At 39.6% G+C, this 21,906-nt stretch overlaps 1 protein-coding gene across 5 annotated transcripts in view; it reads right to left on the reverse strand.

The window, feature by feature from the left end:
* Positions 1–3,241: 3,241 nt before the first annotated feature.
* Positions 3,242–21,906, reverse strand: part of slc2a12 (solute carrier family 2 member 12) — a 67,302-nt gene continuing 48,637 nt past the window's right edge. For 3 of the 5 annotated variants that reach the window (XM_063040419.1, XM_063040421.1, XM_063040422.1), the window contains 3 exons: positions 15,980–16,112; positions 9,652–9,731; positions 3,242–3,700 (listed from right to left, as the gene is read on the reverse strand). In XM_063040419.1, the coding sequence (XP_062896489.1) occupies positions 3,657–3,700; positions 9,652–9,731; positions 15,980–16,112 (257 nt within the window). In that variant the 3' untranslated portion in view covers positions 3,242–3,656. Of the gene's footprint in view, positions 3,701–5,106; positions 9,732–12,607; positions 14,431–15,979; positions 16,113–21,906 lie in introns of those variants that run through there. The other 2 variants (XM_063040418.1, XM_063040420.1) reach the window with 2 other exon arrangements.

Consider the following 21,906-nt stretch of genomic DNA (forward strand, 5'->3'; position numbering starts at 1 on the left):
GGACTGAAAAGTCGCAGATGGAGTTCAACCCAGAGAAGTGTGAGGTGGTACACTTTGGAAGGACAAACTCCAAGGCAGAGTACAAAGTAAATGGCAGGATACTTGGTAGTGTGGAGGAGCAGAGGAATCTCGGGGTACATGTCCACAGATCCCTGAAAGTTGCCTCACAGGTGGATAGGGTAGTTAAGAAAGCTTATGGGGTGTTAGCTTTCATAAGTCGAAGGATAGAGTTTAGGAGTCGCGATGTAATGATGCGCTCTATAAAACTCTGGTTAGGCCACACTTGGAGTACTGTGTCCAGTTCTGGTCACCTCACTATAGGAAGGATGTGGAAGCATTGGAAAGGGCACCACTGCTCAATGCAAGAGGACATGGCTTTAAGGTAAGGGGTGGGAAGTTCAAGGGGGATATTAGTGGAAGGTTTTTTACTCAGAGAGTGGTTGGTGCGTGGAATGCGCTGCCTGAGTCAGTGGTGGAGGCAGATACACTAGTGAAGTTTAAGAGACTACTAGACAGGTATATGGAGGAATTTAAGGTGGGGGCTTATATGGGAGGCAGGGTTTGAGGATCGGCACAACATTGTGGGCCGAAGGGCCTGTACTGTGCTGTACTATTCTATGTTCTATGTAATATTAGCTAATGCAGTTAAGTTGTATCTGTGCATATAATGTAGAACCCAATATGTCCACACTAGCTACAACATCGTTGAATTAGTGCCATCTGCCTGTATATGGTCAAAATCCATCCATTTTCTCCTGCTCATGATTCTGTGTAATCATCTCTTAAACATTGCTATCATATTTGCTTCTCCTACTTCCCCAGCAGCTTTGTTTAAGAACAATTTGTTTTGCAATTCTCCTTAACCCTAAGCCTTCTGATATTTGACATTTCCACATAGGAAAATAAATCTGACTTAGCACTCTTATAAGACCATAAGATAGAGGAGCAGAGTTAGGCCATATGGCTGATCTAATTTTCTTCTCAGCCCCAATTTCCTGCCTTCTCCCCGCATCCCTTCATGCCCTGACCAGTTGAGAATCTATCAACCTCTGCCTTATCTATACCTCTTATAATATAGATTTCTATCAGGACACCCCTCAGGCTTTGATGCTCCAGAAAAAATAATCTGAACTATCCTTCTAATACTGTCTCATCCAGGCAACATCCTAGTAAACCTCTTCTTCATCTTCACCAAAGCTTTCATATTTCTCTAAAGTGTGGCACCCAGAACCACACACATTACTCTAAATGTAGCCTAACCAATGCTTTATACAGCTGTAACATGACTTGCCAACTTTCAGAGCTGATGCCCAGACTGATGAAGGTAATCATATAGAACTCCTTCCTTGCACCCTATCAACTTGTGTTGCTACCTTCAGGGAGCTGAGGACTTACACTCCATGATCCTTCTATACAGCAATGCTCCTAAAGATCCTGCCATCTACTTTGGTCTTGCATTTGTCCTCCCATCACCTCACATTTGTATGGATGAAGCTCAGCTTGAGATTAGCTTTATTTGTCACATGTACATTGAACTATCAAAATGTACAGTGAAATGTATTGTTTGCATCAATGACCAACACAGACCAAGAATGTGCTAGAGGCAGCCCGCAAGTATCGCCATGCCACAACTTACTAAACCTAACCCATAAATTTTTGGAATGTGGGAGGAAACCTACGCAGTTAGATGGAAATTTACATACCCCTGCCAGATATATATATGACAACTTTCCTCACTATCTAGAGTTTCACCAATTATCATGTTATCTGCTAACTTACTAACCAGATCATTTATACCAGAAGTATAACTTGCGGAACACCACTGGTCACGGGCCTCTAGTCAGAAAAACAGCCCTCCACCACTACCCTGTGATTAAGTTCACTTGTATCCAGTTTACCAAGTCATTTGGTGTGCAGACACTTACAATTACTCATTTTAGTGTACATTAACTGAAAAAGAATATGACAGGTGCTTCACATAATGTGCATCTCTTAAAAGCTTCTGCAAATCACTTTAGAAGCAATTGCTACATGTGTGTTAGCCACCCCTCCAAAAGGAACTGAGGAGAAGTCCTCAGGAAATATCAAACTTCTACGAGCAGAAATCCCCTTTCTATAAAGATGTACTCCATGAGTTAGAGAGGTAAAACAGTTGGTCCCTGAGCCTGTTTCAGGACTGAATTTGATTAGAGTTGATTTGTACTAACTCAATTTCTCTCTCTTTGACTCATTTCTCATAATATCTTGATAGAGAAAAAAATATACATCTTCCTCAGTCCTGACATCTACAACCCTCTCTTTGCAGGGGGATGGGCAGGATGAGGAAAGAGTTTAACTTCCACAATTATTTGTATGAGAAATGCATCTATGCCTCATTCTTAAATGGTTTGGCTCCAATATTTCATTTACTCTGTCTTGTTCTGCATAATCCATGAAAAATTAGTTATTTCTGTACCTCTGTGTTAACTTCAATTAGGTACACCCTCAATCTTCTAAACTCAAAGAATACAAACCAATTCTTATGATGTGGCCCTTAAAACCTTGGATTAAAACAGAAAAAGCTGGAAATGCAGCAGGCCAGGCAGCATCTCTAGGAAGAGGTACAGTTGACATTTCGGGCTGAGACCCTTCGTCAGGACTAACTGAAAGAAGAGATAAGTAAGGGCTATCTGTTTTTTCAGTTAGTCCTGACGAAGGGTCTCAGCCCAAAACATCATCTGTACCTCTTCCTATAGATGCTGCCTGACCTGCTGCGTTCACCAGCATTTTTTATGTGTGTTGCTTGAAATTCCAGCATCTGCAGATTTCCTCGTGTTTGCGTTTTTAAAAGCTGGAAATGCTCAAGTAAAGCGGCATCTGTAGAGAAAGGAAAACAGACCCAACTCTGACTCTCCATTAATGACCCTAATCTGGTGAGCATATCCAAAGCTAACGTTTTGCCTATAATTTTTTTTATATCATTCTGATACATTTACATTTAAACTTGTGCAAAATTATCTTCTGTGGTGCTCTGCCCAAAGCAAAACTCTATACTCCAAACGGAGTCTAAGACTTTGTACAACTGAACAGTTGCTTTCTGCCGTTTAAGCATAGATTTCTCGAGCTATGCACCAACGAAGCTTGATTTCTTTTTGTGTCTTTGGGCTGGTCTGTAATGAGCTTTGTGAATACCTCTGCTTTGCTGTGTAAGCTGCCTCTTTGGTAGCAAATGATTTCCGAGTCGCCAGTGATGAAATCACTTCCAAGGATCTTTCTTATTTATTATTCTATCTAGTAGTAAATATAATGGCATATAAAGACATTTCAATATTTCTTCTTGTGCTGATGCATATTGTCCAGAAGTTGTGCATCTTGCATAACAGTTTGTAGTCCCTTCTCAATAATCAAAATTGTGGTTTCAAATCAGTGACTGTGAGAACTATATCCAATGCTCCTCAGCCAAGGTTTGATACCTCCGACCTTTCTATTAATAGATTGTCTTTATCCTTTTCTTCCATTTCCTTTTCCATCTGGCTACTTGTGAGTTATGAATTACCATGAAAGTACCCATCACTAGTGTGCAACACCTCAGATGTTTCTCTCTGGCAGGCACTCAGAAATGATGGAATAGGTGTGGCTGAGGCTCTCCTGCAGGGCTGAAGTCAGAAGGGCAGGGTCTAATCTTCCTCCAAGTCCTCACACATATTTTCAACCATTTCATCTGGGTGAAAAACAGAGTTGCAGAAGTTAGTACGACACCTTTAGTCAGCCTGTTTGCGTAAACAATCCAGAGTCTGAGGAAATTGTTTATATCAGTTAAGAGCCTCCAAAAGCTAGAATTGCTTCATCTGTGCACAACTGCCATCCCTCTGCCTGTTCACCAGTATTATTATTTCCATTCCCTTCTACCATTTTATGTTCCACTACAGTTGTGTGGAGAGTAACTTGAATTCTCACATGGAATCTTGTCCTCATGTAGTGAAACATCTTAACTTTCGATACAACTGCAGCCTAAATTATTTGATAGTCTCCTTCACCTCATGTGGAATTCAGAGTGATAACAATCACTAAAGATTCATAATTGTTTAATGTCATTTCCAGTACACAAGTGTAAAGAAGAACGAAATAATTGTTACTCCAGATCCAATGCAGCATATTAAAAACTTACTAAGATCAAGATTACTGCATTCCGTCATCTTCAAGATTTAGAACAGTGAAAGACAGAGGACAGGCGATGACAGCTAAAGTGAGAATCATGCAAGTGCTTATGCTCATATATTAATAATTACAGTATGTAACATTAGAGCTCTACTCTGTCTGTAACTGCATCCTTGGAACATAGATATTGAGTCTACCAAGAGACTAAGGTGCCAACTGTGGATTGTAGTTCAAACCCTACTACAGAGAACAGGCCTGGATTTTATCGTGTGTGGCAGTTATTTGCACTGTGTCACATGTAGAAACTGAAATGGAGCTGTAGCCTCTATATGTTAACAGGGTAACCAATGGTGGATTGCATAATTGTTCAGATTGAAGAATCCTAGTGATCACATGAAGCCCTAATCAGAAAATCCAAGCTGAATTATTTAAGTCAATGTATAATCACGTACACATGCCACAAAAAGAGATAAGGAAACATAAGAATATGAGACAGGTAAAGGCAAAGAAACAAAGCAAAAATGAAAAATTGTCCAGTTGAAGGTGAACCATTATGGAAGTTCACTGTTGTAAAGATTCAGCATGATAAACTCAAAGTTAATTATGCTTCAATGACTGCTTTCTCAACATGCCCTGCCGCTGTTAATGTTCCTGTTGATGTTGATTTTAGGGCTGAGACCCTTCATCAGGGTTTTGGCATGAAATATTAGCAGGTTATGCCCCTCCATAGATGCTGAGTTTCTCCAACATTCTGTATGTGTTGTCCTTGAAAACTACCCTGGTCACATTTTAGAAATTCTTCACACCTATTTAGAAATTCTTCACACCTATATAAAACGGCAATGTTCGTTACTCAAAATATTATGTTGGAATCTAACCCATAAGAGCAAAAGACACAGGAATAGAATTAGGCCATTCGGTCCATCGAGGCTGCTTTGCCATTCCATCATGGCTGATTTATTATCCTTCTCATCCCCATTCTCCTGCCTTCCCCAAACTTCAGAAAAGATGAGGCAGGAACCAAACTACAAATAGTACCATATTTTACCAAAATAAAATTTAAAAGGCTGAAATTCTCATCTAATCAAAATATTTTTGTTTGCTGACCATTTGAATGCTAGCACATCCTAAATACTATTTAATAAAAGATTACAAAAGATGTGCAATTTCTAAACATAAATGGTAAAAGATATTCTTTGGTTTCATCTTCCTGATAGGCATTGCCCTCTAAGATAAGCATCTGCAGATCTGCATGCACACCTTGTAAAAAAATTTCAGCAGATCATTCCAAGATAGACTACAGAAGAGTTATAGAAAAATACAGCACAGAAACAGGCCCTTTGGCCCATCTAGTCAATGCTGAACCATTAATCTGCCTAGTCCAATTGTCCTGCACCCGGACCATAACTCTTACTACGGTAGATATATCTCAAATATCTCATCAAACTTAAGGAAAAATTCTGGAATTGGGCAATGTTGAATAGGTAGACACCCTCGTAGGTAACATTCTTATGATCCTCAAAGTTCAGTTCGTGGTCAGATAGGAAAATGAGATACTTCATGAAGGACATATTGACATAGATGATGAGAAATGTAGAGGGACAATAAACAATATATTTGCCAGAACCAGGGTGAAGAAACTTGTTACACAGTCATCAGCTTAAACCAGCAAATTCTAAATTGCAATTAAGTTCCTTTTCATCTTTATAATCTATTACCTTATTTCTTTGGTACTTGATAGGATTGGATATTGCATAATTGAGGATTACAGTGCTTTCTTGATACAGAGTTGTGGGGAGCATTATGGAGGAAGGAGTGGACTGGAGAATGGGACATTTCTTCCAGGGCATTGTTTCACCCTAACCCATGTGTAGCCTCCTATGTGCAACATAATCACATTCACCATCTCTTTCCCCATTGAAAGCCCTTTTGGCCTCAAAGCAATTAGAGCAGTTTCAATACTTGAGCAGCATTTAAAGAGAATAAATTCTCAAGAAAATAAATAAATTCATGACATGCTTAATAGTTTATGAAGACTTGAGTATTTTTAATTTAAAAGTTCCTCTGGAATCAACACCATTATTTTCATCGTTGAGCCGGAATTTGAAGGTCAAAATCATGCTTCAAGGTTTGAGGTCATATTTAAATACAATACAGCACTCACCCTGAGAGGGCTGCGTTGTCATTGCTGTTGCCCTTTGATGAGACTTTGGAAGGCTCCTAACAATCTGCCAGTTCACATGAACACAAAGAATGTGAGAGTAAAGACTTAAACTCAAATGAGAGGAAGTTGTATGATGCTGAAACCAGCATGTCCTTCTCAACAAACACCAAAAATATCAGATAAGTAGCTAATTGTTCCAATCCTTTGTGCAAACTGGGCATTCTGTTTGCCAGCAAAATCAAACTTTAAAAGTATTTTTTGGCTGAACTGTAGTATCAAGTGTTTCCAGAGCATCAAACATACTGTTTAAATGAAAACCTTCCTTTCTTTCACTTAACCGAAAAATGGAAAAGGCACAGTGATTGAATTTCGAACCTTTGACTGGTGAAAAAGATAAACTCTCTTCACTGCCAAAAGGAAAGCAAATAAACCACAGCTGCTGTTAATCACAGGCCCACTCTCACTTGGCACTCCACAACAGAAAAGTTGAAGTTTAAAGTGAATCATTCCAAAAATGTATCTTTTGATAATTCATTCTCCAATTTGTTTGAAAGTCCTTCTTGAAAAAAAACAAGAATCATGAATCCGCGTGTCTGTAGAAGTACTTGGTAGTGAAGGATAGCACATGCTCAGAATGTAGTGATGTGGCTGGCCACATCACTTGTTGAAGCAGAGTCAATTGAGGTAAAATGGTACAAAATAATTCAATAAAGTAAATTCACCCACGGTGAAAGTTGTTTTTGCTTTGTTAGAACACATTTCGTTTATTAAGAGAAAATTTGACAGGTTACTTACAAAAATATTTTGATTAATTTGATGGTCCGCTGGGATGAACGGCATTTGGTGTCTAGTCCATTGCTCCATGCTTGAAGGCCAGTGATATGGACTTGTAATGAAGGACATCCATGCATGTTGGGCTGGCAAGTGCTGTGAATAAGAACTCGTGAGGCTGAGGGCTCATGGCTCATGGCCCACGGCCCACCAGGTTAGCGAGTCCCCAGGTTGGGTAGATCCCAGGATCAGATGTCTATGCGAGCAGGGGCACAAGAGCTGGTGTGTCTCTAGGTAAGTAAGTCAGTGAGCCCAGTGTTCATGGTGTGGAGTTCAGGGTCCCATCATCAGCTACTCCTGGGGTCAGTACTGAAGATCAAAGCCAGGAGGTTGATCGGAAATCTGTAAGTCGAAGTCCACTGAAAAGGTTGGAGGCCAGTTGTCCACGAGTCCGCTGGAGGCCCAGTGTCCTGTCCTGGGGCTGGAGGATGGTGTGTGTGGGTGGGTGCGTGGTAGGGAGGAAAGGGGCTTGTTTTGCGGATGGTATTTTGTTACTTGTTGTGTTCTGTATTGTTCTGCCGAGCTTTGTGGGCATGCTGAAGTGGCCCCAGAATGTGTGACGACACTTGCGAGCTGACCCCAGCACATCATCAAGTTGTGCTGTTATAAAGAAGTGAATCTGAATCTGGTTTATCAATAAAGCATAACATATCATGTTTAACTTTGGAAATTCTCATTATTGAATGTCTTTATACTGATTTGTGATTCAAATAAGTGAGACTATGGAAAAACAAGGGATTATTGGGTATCGATCTGATTGAAGTCACCCAGTTGGAAAAGGTCACAGCAGTGTGTACTATAAATGATACTCACCAAGGCATAACATAAGAACATACGATACAGGGGGAGGAGTAAATTATCTGGCCTGTTAAGCCAGCCCCACTATTCAATAACGTCATAGGTGATGACTCAGTTCCACCGACCTGCCATTTCTCCATAATGCCAGGGGATATGTAGGGAGCTTGGGGGTGGTGGGTCTTTATTGTTCAAATGCCAGTGGTGAAAGATAGCAAACAAGTTGAACACTTTCCAGCACATTTAAAGAGCCTCGTGTACAGTAACTGAGCTAGTGAAACCTGCACTAATGCAGATAGTATTCAAGGAAAATGGTATACTCATCTCAGCTGAAAGAGTATTCCCATCAATAATACACGGAAAATAATAACCAGGGCATGGTTCTGGTAAGCCATTAGAGCAGTGTCCTTGTTACAGGCTATTTCTGCTACACAAGGAGGCATACTTGCACTATAGTGGAGCACATCATCGATTCAACAGGTTACGTTCTATCAAACTCTCTGGCCCTTTCCAAAATGTACCTGGACTGAGCTATAAGTGAAGCATGAACCTACCAGAGATCAAGTGCACTAAAGAGATGGGTAGGAACTCTGGCCAAGTCGATAAATCCCCACCGGATCAATAGATCATTACGGATCCCCACCTCCCAGGACACGCCCTCTTCTCATTGTTACAGTCAGGTAGGAGGCACACACTTGGTGTTTCAGGAACAGCTTCTTACCCTCTGCCATCCGATTCCTAAATGGACATTGAATCCATGAACACTACCTCTCTACCATTTTATTTCTGTTAGTTTGCACTACATATTTTAACATAAATATTTAATAGACATATATATACTTAAAGTACCTTAGGGATTTTTCCAGTATTTATTTATCATGTATTTCATTGTACTGCTGTCATAAAGTTAACAAATTTCATGACATATGCCGGTGATATTAAATCTGATTCTGGTTCTTATAGTTTGGCTTGGAGATTTTGAGCATGCTATTGCTCATTTGTTTATAGATACATAATACAATTAATATCAACAAATATCATCTACCAACTGGAAAAACAATGCAGTGGCAGGGTCTCTGAAGTAACATCTTTTACAGCATCATCTTCTGCTGTACTGTAAAGATTTTAATCATTGTTTGTTAAAGAGAGGAACATGCAAAATTTCCACTAGTTATAGTAAAACTGAATGCAGTATCTTTTATATGGTTGCTGGCTGTTACACATTGGTGCTAATTAGGTGCCTTCTTTCCTACATCACAGACAATTTCAAAATTATTGAGTAATATGGGGAAAGCCACTTAAGATAGAGATGAGAGAATTTTTCTCCCAAAGAAACTTCACCATGAAAGGTAATTGAAGTCGAATCATTAAATATAATCAATAACGAGATTTTTGTGGGATTAAGGGATATAGGGAGAAAGCTGGAAGAGGGTATCGAATTTGGATGAATGGCCACAATTATATTGAATGGTGGAGCAAGCTTGAAGGTCTGAATAGCCTGTGCCTGTTCCTGGTTCTCCATCACCAATATCTGGAGACTATTACTTCTGGAAAAGTGAGAATTCTGTTGCAGTTATGAATGAAAACCAAACAGATAGAAGAGCAGTGCACGATCACTTCCAAAAAATATTTTTGAACTGTGTGTCACAGAGAACCATCACCAAAATAATTTTCCAAGCCATCTGTGTGGTATTCAATATCAATAGCCCAGATGGAGTTCTCACCATGTTTGCGTTTCCGAAGTCGTTCAGGGATCAGCTTCTTTACGCCTTCCATAGTACAGCAAGCTCCAGTTATATTGTACCTGGAAAAATTTTAATAGTTCATGCTTGTTAGAATGCATTTTTCAAAGTTCAAGGTAAATTTAATATCAAAGTACATGTATGTCACCATATACAACCCTGAGATTCACTTTCATGTGTGCATACATAATCAATACAAAAAAAAACAATAGAATCAATGAAAGACCACACCCAACAGGATGGACAAATGACCCATGTGCAAAAGACAACAAATTACAAATACAAAAGGAAAAAAAAGGCAATAACTATCAAGGACATGAGATGAAGAGCCCTTGAAATTGAGTCCAAAGGTTATGGGAATAGTTCAGTGATGGGGGCGAAAGTAGTTGAGTGAATTCTCATTCAAGAACCTGATGGTTGAGGGGTAATAACTGTTCTGAATCTGGTGGTGTGCGCCCTGAGGCTTCTGTATCACCTTCCTGATGGCAGCATGGCCTGGATAGTGGAAGTCCTTGATGATGGATGCCACCTTCTTGTGACAGCACTCTGTGTAGATGTGCTCAGTGGTGGAGAGGCCTTTACCTGTGATTGACTGGGCTGTATCCACTTCCTTTTATAGGATTTTCTGTTCAAGTGTATTTCCATACCAGGCTGTGATGCAACTAGTTAATATACTCTCCGCCATCTCATGCCAGATCTTTGAAAACTTATAAGGAAGTAGTAGCACTGCTCTGCTTACTTTGTAATGGCATTTGTGTGCTCGATCCAGGATAGATCCTCTGAAATGATAACACTGAGCAATTTGAAGTTGCTGACCCTCTCCACCTCTGATCCCCTGACGAGGACTGGCTGATGGACCTCCGGTTTCCTCCTCCTGAAGTCAATAATCAGCTACCTGGTCTTGCTGACATTGGGTGTGAAATTGTTGTTCTGGAACAACTAAAGCAGATTTTCAATTTCCCTCCTATCTGCTAATTCGTCACCACCTTTGATTCAGTCAATGACAGCGGTATCATCAGCAAAATAGCACTGGAGCTGTGCTTGGCCTCACAGTCATAAGGATGAAGTGAACAGAGCAGGTGGCTAAGCACACAGCCTTGTGGTCCACCTGTACTGATGGAGATTGTGAAGGAGATGTTGTAACCCATCTGAATTGATTTTCTCACACACTGATTTTGCCAATCTGCAAGTGAAGAAATCGAGGATCCAATTGCAGAAGGAGGTATTGAGGCCAAGGCCTTAAAGCTTATTGATTAATTTGAGGGGCTGTGCTGCAGTCGATCAGCATCCTGATGTATGCATCTTTGCTATCCAAATGTCCAAGGGTTGGGTGAAGAGCCAATGAAATGGCATCTGCTGTTAATCTGATGTCATGGTAGGCAAATTGGAGCAGATCTAAGTTGCTTCCCAGGCAGGAGTTAACATGTTTCTTCACCAAACTCTTAAAGCACAGTGGATATAAGTGCTATTGGACCTTTTTGAATTTGACCTTCCTGTCATAATTCAATTCCTCCGTTATATTAATCTGTGTATTCAAACTGAGATTAACATTCTTCAATTGTTTACTTTTGTCTTAAGTAAATCAGGTTGAAGTTATGTCATCATCAACCCATCAACTGAAAATAATTAGATAGATTTTATTAATGTTTTTCTTCACTGTATATCAATCTTTCTAATGAGAATATAATTTGTTATAAATGTTATTCATTTATCAATGATGCTGATGTGTTTCAGGATTTAGACCCGATGATGCACATTATGAAAGGAAGACAATTTGCTTCTAATTCAGAGTGGTTTGCAATTTGGAAGAGAGCCTATAGGTGGCAGTATACCCAAGCACCTGTTTTCAAATGTTGGTTGGTGTTGTGTACTTAATATCATAGTAATATTTGAGTAATATTGTGAACCTGTTGTTTGATTAAGCATTCCTTGTTTGTTTAAATAATTCATTAAGGGTTATATGTAATAGTACATGAATGGCATAGGTCGTCACACCATCACATTACATAGACTATTAGACTATAAGACATAGGAGCAGAATTAGGCCATCTGGCCCATCAAGTCTGTTCCACCATTCAATCATGGCTGATTCTTTCTTTTTATTCCTCCTCAATCCCAGTTCCCAGTCTTCTCTCCGTAACCATTGATGCCATGTCCAATCAAGAACTCTTCAATCTCTGCCTTGTGAACCTCCTCTGGACCCTCCCCAATGCTGGCATATCTTTTCTAAGATGAGGGGCCTAAAACTGTTAACAATACTAAAGGTGAGGCCTCACCAGTGCTTTATAAAGCCTCAGCATTACATCCTTATATGTGCATGTCTTGCTAAAAGTAAAAATGAAACTAAGACCAATCTCCTGGACTCTCATATTTTTGTTGCAATCAGCTTTATGTTTTGGAGTTACAAAACATAACCGTGGCAATGAGGAAGTTTTAAACAAAACCGAAACAACAACCTACCTATCAAAGCACTGCAAGATGCTTGAGTTTAAAAAAAAAATCACTGGAAGACAATCGAGTTAAAAGAAAAGCAGAACAACATAGGTTCTTCGGAAGGGAAGACAAGGTCAAGTTTTGAAAAAGGCAGAAAACTAACTAGTTCTCAGTTCATAAGCAGTGAGAACCAGGTGATAATGATAATATTTTAAAAAGCAGAAATGGCTGGCTACATTGAAGAGATTGACATCTCTGATTACACAACAGACAACTGGGTTTTATATACTGAGCAAATTGAGCAGTACTTTGAAGGAAATGGAATAGCTGATGTCTGTTTTGCTAAGAACATTGGGTTTAAAGGCATACAGTTCGCTCAGAAGTTTGACTGCTCCAACAAAACCAGCTGAAGTGACCTTTGCTGATATTGTCAAAGTTATACAGGATAATTTAGAACCAAAACTGTATTTGATTGCAGAACACTTTAGGTTTCATAAGTGGAATCAAAAGGAAGGGGAGTCCATTTCAGCATACATGGCTGAATTGAAGAGCTTTCCTGAGCACTGGAGTTCATTGAAGGACTTAATGATTCACTGAGAGATCATTTAGTTTGTGGAACCTTACAAGAAAGCATTCAAAATTGGTTCCTAACTGAAGCACAACTTAAATTTAAAAGAACAGTTTTAAAGCTGAATCAATGGAGACTGCAGACAGAGACGCAGTTCAGTTGCAGTCAGGATTGAAAGTGAGCATGAACCAAATTGCATCATCTAAGCAAAATCCTGCCCGGCCGAACAGATGTGTTATTTTTGTGCCAGGTTCTCAGCTTGGTGTATGAACGGCTTCAGGCTGTGCAGTCCGGGTGTGTCGCTGTACCGGGATCTGGTTCCTAGAATGAGTGTTTGGACAATTTAAATGCTGCTCCAGGTAGACTGGAAAACCTGAGTGTCAGGACCAGAGGTGAGGGCCAGGTTGATTTCCCTCGCTCTCCCACAATGTTCATTCCTCTCTCTGCGGTGCTAAAGCTGTGAACTGTTCTGGTGGGTGTCATCTGTGTGAGTTTTGTGGCATTTTTGTCCCACTAATATGCTGAACTAAGATCTAGGCTTAGGTATACTCCAGCTGCTCTGGGGAGCAGGTATAAGGAGTCAATCTGGTTCAGATTGCTGTTATTTGCTCCAATTGCTTGCATGATATGTGTGTGTGTGTACGTGTTTTTCTTCTTTCTCAGTGCACTGGTTATGGCCTTCATTTTTTTATTGGTTTCTTTGGGTTTTTTGCTTTGTGACTGTCTCTAAGCAAACAAATCTCAAGGTGTATAATTTATACATTCTTTTATAATAAATGTACCTTGGATCTTTGAATGCAGGTTTAAAGATTAAATTTGCAGAAAATGCCACAAAGTAGGACACATACAAAGAGTATGTCAGGCAGTCAAAAATAAGTGGAATGCATAAGGAAGAGATAAAGATAAAAAGTCAAGTTGCAATTTCGAGAAGAGCACTGATCTGCACGCTGTTGATGAGAAAATCTGACCATGATGAGAGTGATGAGAGTAGCCTTGAAATTTGCAATATGTAAACAAACCAGAGACAACCAATATGGCTTACACCAAGAGTGAATGACAAATGAATTAAAATGAAATTGGACACTGGCTCGGCTGTTTCAGTCATTCCACAAAATGAGTTTGAATGACATTTCAAAGATATTGAACTGAGGTCTGCAGACGTCCAACTAAGAACTGATTCTCAGGGGAACGATATTTGTCACAGTGAAATCAAACAAACAACAAGCCACATTGGTCTTGTACGTGGTAAAACCATAAGGGCCAGCATTGTGGGGATGTGATTGGCTAAGACCAAAACAAATTGATTGGAGATCCATCCACCAGTTGCATGTCACAACCCCTGCAAGAGAGTTAACTGAAACTGAATTAAGAAAAGTACTGGATGATGCCACAGCATTATTCAAGCATGGCACTGGAAAACCCAAACATATCAAGGGTGAAATAGCTTTAAATAAAAATGCCACTCCAAGTTTTGCAAAGCCCATTTGGTTCCTTATACCAATAGGAAGTAATAAAGTAATCTGTGAGCTTGATCACATGGAGGCTGAAGGAATTCTTGCCAAGTTTGAGAGGTGCCGTGGGCAATGCCAGTGGTCCCAGTAGCCAAGAAGAATGGGTCTGTCAGGATCTGTGGTGATTTTAAGATCACCATCAACCCAGTATTGAAAGTAGATCAATGCCCTCTGTCCAGCATAGAGGATATATTTGCAAAACTTTCTGGAGGAAAACACTTCAGAATAGTGAACTTTGGTAAGGCCTACCTGCAGATGGAGATGGAAGAAGTGTTAAAAAGATTAGAAGGTTATGGGCCCACAGCACAACACAACGTGTGAATTCTTTAAATAAAGCATCATTTACTGAGGTCACATCATCAACGCACAAAGATTACACAAGTGTGCTGAGAAAACTCAAACAGTGGTGGATGCCCCAAGGCCAAAGGACATATTACAGTTGCAGTCCTTTTTTGGGATTTGTTAATTACTATAAAAGGTTCCTGCCAAACTTGGCTACTGTGCTCCACTCATTACTACAGATCGGGAAGAAATTACAATGGAGCAAGCAGTGTCAGGTGGCTTTCCAAAAGATTAAGGAAATGGTGATGTCAGACACTGTGCTCACACAATATGGTCCACATCATTCAGTGCAGCTTGCTATGCACTGTTCGGGATGCCAACACTTCCAGAAGAAAAGGTCCAGAGCTTTTAGAACTGCTTCCTGCAGTCCCAGAGTCAACTCCAATGACTATTATGGAGGAGGCCCCTGAACGTGAGATTGGTTCACAGCCACAAGCCTTTCCTCCCAAGCAGTGACCCACCCCTCCCACTTGTAAGGAAAGGCGTTATCCCACAGGAGTAAGAAGTCTTCCACAGCCATTAAATCTTTAGGCCTGAATGGATGGGGCATTTTAAAATTTACTGTGCTATGGAGTCTATATAGTAGTTGCATTATATAATAATATACTGTATATATGAGCTGAGATGCATTTTAAATTAAGTTGGAGTTTATAGCTAAGCGAGGGTAGTGTTGTGCATTTCAGACATACTTGAGTAATATCGTAAATATGTTGTTTGATTAAGCATTCTTGTTTGTTTAAGTAATTCATTATGGGTCATATGTAATAGTATGTGAATTGCATATGTCATCACGCCACCACGATACACGTGCGTGCTTCGCTAAAAGTATAAAGTGTAACTAAGGCCTGTTCTCCTGGGCCTTTCTAGAAATTAGGTTTCTGTTTGGAGTTAGAAAACATCAGAGTTGTGAAGCGTTTTCAGAGGTGTGAAGGGGAGTAACTGCAATGAAGAGGTTACATACTGTCTGCTGCTGACGCAGAGCATGAATGTTTAGGAGGGCTGATAAGATATCAATCAAATGGACATTTTTGTCTTGGACAGTGTCAAACAGTTTGAGTGTTGTTGAAATTACATTCACATGAAGTATGCTGTCACAGTCCTGATTGTAAATGGTGAGTGGCTTGTTTTTAGGGCTGCAGGGAGATAATCACTTGCCTCAGGATATCCAGTTTCTGCCCTGTGTTTGTAGCTTCAGTACTTACTCAGCTGATTCAATTGAGTTCCTGCTCGCTGGAGATGTTGAATATGAGGAACTTGACAATGGTAACAACACTGAATGTCGATCAAAGATAGGTTGTTGCAATTTCTTGTTGGAGATGGTGATTGCCTGGCATTTTTGTGCTGCAAATTTTACAGGGATCTTATCAACCAATAGGTGAATTGTTAGCCTGTACTGAGGATGGTTTGATCACATCCTCCACTCAGATTATATGTTAAGTATTTCATTATAACTTACCCTTGGCTCAGTTGCTCAGATATTTCCTCAAGTGTTTGATTTTTAGTCTCAGGTATAAAGAAAAAGATAAAGATCAGTCCAGCGAAACTCAGAATTGCATACATCAGAAGCGTCCACATCAGGCCTATAGATTCTGGAACCAGCAAAGAATAATGCAAGTTATATTTCATTTTGAAATGACATTTTATGATGAATTCATAATGGACTTGATTGTCACTACAGCAATGTCAGAATAATTAGACAAGAGTGACTGTTACAATGCAAATCCACCCTTAATTCCTTTCAGCTAGTTATAAAAGTCATTTTTAAAACTTGAGAGATTTTTATATTTTGAACAAATAGTTAATTAATGCTGGTTTATGAATCTTTATTTGATAAGAATATAAAAACATCGACTACTCAACACCTTCAGCCCAATCCCCCATCCAGCAAGCTTACAACAAGATTGTCTCACAGCTCAATTTCCCTACTAAATCCCCCCTAAAGTTTACCTCCTAAAAAAATTAATTGTTGCCAGGCTTGGAAGGTTCATTTCAACCGGCATCCACAGATTCTTGGAAGAGTTTGCTAACTGAATGTTTGAGTTGCTAGACTATGATTCCCTTCACTTGCAACTGAACTGATCCAGATGTGACCTTTATAAATGCAGACATTAGGAATTTGGATTCTGTGCTGTCTTATTGTGCTTAAGTGCCTCAAAACACTCAAAATTATGAAAAGTTAGTTTTGAAGTGCAAAGAAATATTCTTCAATGAGGAAGCCAATAGTCTCTTACATGTAATTTTCTGAAACAAAAATGACTATGTAAAGGGATTGGAGATACTTCAATGTCACGTGGAAATATTGTCTTACATTTCCAGTTCCCTTTCGTTCAAGTTTACCTCCAACAGTTGATATAGAGCCCAGCTGGGACCATGAGATTATAAATACATGATGTGTAAAAGAAAAACAACTATAAAAGTCATTGTATCTTAGTGAATCAAAAGGGACCTTACAGTAAATTAAGTAATTTTTTTAAGATAGTTGAAAGTCAGGACAGTGGTCAATTTGCATATCCAGCTACACTGCAGAAGTGTGGGAGGGGATGCAGTGCTGTGCACTTTGACAATCAGCTGCAGTAAACAGTACAGGCACTCTACAAACTAATGATAAAATTGTACTTTTAAAGAGCTTTTATTAAGCAGTATTAGGCAAGGATCATTGAGATCAGCACTGTTTTCCTTCCATGTACCCATTCAGCTGTTGATTGGTAGATTCTGCGTGATCAGGACAATCATCTAATGGGAAGTGTAGGGAGGATACAAAGGAATCATGGGGCGCATCGCTGCATAATTCTCTATCTGCATTTATTCTTGTTTTAACCAACAAGCTCCAAAACCTGATCCTCTGTACCTCCCTCTGGTTTTCTGATTTCCTCACTGGGTGACCACAGTCAGGGCAGATTGAAAATAGCATTTGCTTGCTGAAACCAACACTGTTGCACCTCAAGGATGTGTGCTTAGCCCACTGTCCTCCTCTCTGTACAGCCATGATTGTGGGGCTAGGCACAGCTCAAACTCCCATCTCTAAGTTTGCTGACAACACAACTACTGTTGGCAGATTTCAGACGGTGATGAAGAGGCGTACAAGAGAGGGATAAATCAATTGGTGGAGTGTGTTGCCGCAACCACCTTGCACTCAACATCAGTAAGACTAAGGAGTTGTGGACTTTGAAAGGGGAAGTCGAGGGAACACCCATCAGTCCTCATCGAGGGATCAGAAGTGGAAAGGATCAGCAGTTTCAAGTTCCTGTGTGTCAACTTCTCTGAGGATCTATCCTGGGCCCAACATACTGATGCAATTACAAAGAAGACACAAGAGCAGCTACATTTCATTAGGAGTTTGAGGAGAATTGCTATGTCACCAAAGACACTTGAAAGTTTTTATAGATGTACCGCAAAGAGCATTGTAACTAGTCGCATCGCTGCCTGGTACAGAGCAGCCACTACACAGATTGGAAAAAACTGCAGAAAGTTGTAAACTCTGCCAGCTCCATCATGGGCACTAGCCTCCCCAGCACCCAGGATACCTCCAAAAGGAGATGCCTCAAAGCTGAAGGACTTCTGTCACCCAGGATATGCCCTCTTCTCGATCCTACCATCAAGAAGGAGGTGCATGAGCATGAAAACGCACACTCAACATCTCAGGGACAACTTCTTCTCCATCGATATCAGATTGCTGAATGGGCAATGAACCCATGTACACTATCTCACTATATATTTTTGCACTCACTGTCACTACTTATGGAATTTATTTTTAAAATATCTATACAGATTGAGTACCGCTTATACAGAATTCCAAAATGTGAAAACCTCCGATATCCAGAATTATTTTGAGCACTGATATGATGTCACAAATGGAAAATTCCAGAAGGCACTGAGAAGGTTCCCAGGTGATGCACAGGTTTCTGCGCACTACAAACAGTTTTGAGAAGTGACCTCACATATATAATTAATAGAAGTCAGTGAAAAATAGATATATACTGCATGAAGTGGAAAAAGATCTTGATCGTGTATTGAAAGGGTAGATTCATCAGTGTTCAAGTAAACATTATGCTATTCATGAAACAAGCAAAGATCTATCACGATGAGCTGGAAATTGAAGGAAATTGTGAATATTCAGAAGGCTGGTTGCAGAAATTTTTAAAAAGGCACAGCATTAAAGTTTTAAAGATTGGTAAGTCTTTAAAAAATCTGCTGTTCATGAAATTCATTAATGAGTTTGCCAAGATTGTCGCTGATGAGTATATAACATGCTAAATGGCTGTATCAGTACCTATGTGTGATGAGCATGTGTAAGACAAAGATTGATTACCGGTAGCACATAAATTTAGAGTCGGAAATGACGGTGATCCCAAGCTATCTTATTATATATTTGAAAACCTGAAACGCTTCTGACCCAAGCATTTCGGATAAGGGGTATTCAACCTGTACTTTTTAATAGTAGTTTATAGTTTTAATTATTATGTATGGCAATGTACAGCTGCTGCAAAACATCAAATTTCACCACATACGCCAGTGATTCTGATTCACTTTTAAAAGCCATGAGCAGATAATTTATATAATTGTAAATGCCAGTTCTATAACAATATAACTCTGTGTTCCAGCTTATCTGGCATTTACATCTGGAGCTTTACAACTGGAAGATAAAATGTTTTGACTCTCTCAGCCAAGATCTCATTTGGTAACATGAGCTGGACAGAAAGTCAATCAGTTCCTTGCTACAAATCTACAGCGTTGTCACACAGAGTGATGTATCACAGTACACCATGTTCTGGGTCTGTAAAACAGCAAACGTTGATTTGTTACTATAATCCCCAAGTGTTCAAAATATTCATGAGGTTTTTTTGAAAAAAAGGGACTTTGGATATTTATGGAGTTTTGCAAATATTATAGATATTGTGATATGTAGCTGAATATTTTATTCCAATTTAAATCATCAGTTGACTTAGCCAAATTGCACATTGTTTGTAGTTGAAGTGTGGACTTTATGGAGATGTAACAAAAGTGAGAAGTATTTTCCCAGGGCGACAATGGGCAGTATCAGAGGACATTTCATTTAAGTTGAGTGGTGGAAAGTTTAGGGGAGATATCAGAAGTAGGTTTCTTACACAGAGAGTGGTAGGTGCCTGGAGTGCACTGGCAGGGGCAGTAGCAGAGGCTGATATTATGTGGATTTTAAAAGTATCTTAGAAATGCACATGTAAGAAAAATGGAGGGTTATGGACTGATTAGGAGAGAAGGGTTAGATTGATCATGAACTAGGTTTATATAGATTGGCCAAAGGGACCATAATTTTGTGCCAACCTATATAAAGCTATGCTGTACTGTTCTATGTCCTCTGTTCTATTTTACTGGGAATTTTGGATCAATTACTAGTAAAATCATTAGATTGTCCCCAGGGATGATAGGTTTGTCATGTGGGAAGACATTGAGCAGACAGGGACTATTGAGTTTAGAAGAATGAGAGGCAATCTCATTGAAGTATACAAGGTTCTTGCAAGGCTTGACAAACTGGACAGAGGGAGGCTGTTTGCCCTGAATGAGCGGTTCATTGACAGGGAGTAGAGTTAAAAGAATAATGTGCGGGTCCATTAGGAAAGCAGGGAGAAATATCCTTACTGAAGAGTTGGTGAAACTGTGGAATTTGGAGGGTGGTTGTGGGAGCACGGTCACTCTTCATTCAAAACAGATATGAGATTGATAGTTTTCTGGATAAAAAGCAATTAGGAGATACTGGGATAGTGCTGGAAAATGGCACTGAGGAACAAAATTAGCCGTGACACTGATGAATATCTGAGCTGGTTCGTAAGTGCTGGATGGTCCGCCTCAGTTTCTACTTCTTGTATTCTGAGGTAACATTTTTGTTACTTGTTTTTTTTTTCTAACTTGTTACATCTGTACAAAGCTCACCTGTGGTGAAGTGAGCTGTTAGGAATAATTCCGGGGATGGGGAGGTGTACATTTCAACATGCTGGCAGACAAGTTTAAGTAGATACAAAGTAGATACAAAAAAAGGGAGACCCCATGTGCAAGTAGGACTGTAACGCTCATTGTGTGTTACGTGAATGTTGCTCCAGGTTACCGCTGCAGTAAACTGATCAGTATTAGCAGATCAGTGGTCAGAAATGGAGACCAGTTTGATGCTTCGTTTGACAAGTACTTCGATTGTATTTGCCAGCCTCATGCTGCAGTTCTGCCGCATTATTGCTCTGAATGACAGCACAAATCTGCTTGCTTTCTGTTGATATGAACTCTGTAAAAACAATGGACTTTGTGAAGTTCAAACTGATCAGTGTTGATGTGACATCTCACTGGTTACAGGTATTCAGTCTACATGGAAAATAGTTCCCTCTGGCACGCTTTTGTGTGTAATTAATATTTCAACAATATTTGAGTAATATGTAAAAGTAGGTGAATGGCATACATCATTACATTGCCAAGTCGTATTTGCTTGCCTCACTAATAAGTAAAATTAAGACTATACACATTATTCCCAGCTCTGTGTTTTTCTTTTGATTAGTTTTATGTTTCAGACTTACAAAACATAACAATGGCAATGACTAAGTTTTAAACCAAACCTGAGACGACTACCTACCTGTTGAAGCACAGCAAGATACTTAAATTTTTAAAAAAGTGCAGCACACTTTCTTCACAAGGGGAGATAGAGACGGATGAGTTTTAAAAAAAAGGCAGAAAACAGACAAAATTCACAGGTTCTAAACAGAGTGTACCGGGTGATAATAATAAATAAATAAGAAATAGCTGGTTACATCAGAAAGATAGATGCATTCAACTACACAACAGAAAACTGGATGATGTTTACTGAATGAATTCAGCAGTATTTTAAAGCAAATGGAATAGCCAATGAGAAGTAAGTGCCAATTTTACTGAGTGCATTTGGTAGAAGAGCATACCGTTTGCTTAGAAGTTTCACTGTTCCAACCAAACCAACTGAAATGAACTTTGCTGATACCATGAAAATATTGCAGGAACATTTAGAACTGAAACCACTATTGATTGCAGAAGGCTTTAGGTTTCATAAGTGGAATCAAAAGGAAGGGGACATTTCAGTGTATGTAGCTGAACTGAAGAACTTGTCTGAGTATTGTCAGTTCAGTGGTGGGCTTAATGATGCACTGAGAGCTTGTTTAGTTTGTGGAATTTTATAAGAAAGCATTCAAAAATGTCTCTAGACTGAAGCACAACTCACATTTAAAAAAGCAGTTGAAATTGCTGTATCAATGGAAGCAGCAGCCAGGGATGAAATTGAGTTGTAGTCAGGGGTGAAAGTGAGCGTGAACAAAATTGCTACATAAAAAGGGAAACCACCCTGGGTGAGCAAATTGTATAACGTTTGTGGCAGGTGCTCACATACACCAGTGCAGG

This window comes from Mobula hypostoma, chromosome 2, assembly GCF_963921235.1.
Source record: "Mobula hypostoma chromosome 2, sMobHyp1.1, whole genome shotgun sequence".
Taxonomy (NCBI): Eukaryota; Metazoa; Chordata; class Chondrichthyes; order Myliobatiformes; family Myliobatidae; genus Mobula; species Mobula hypostoma.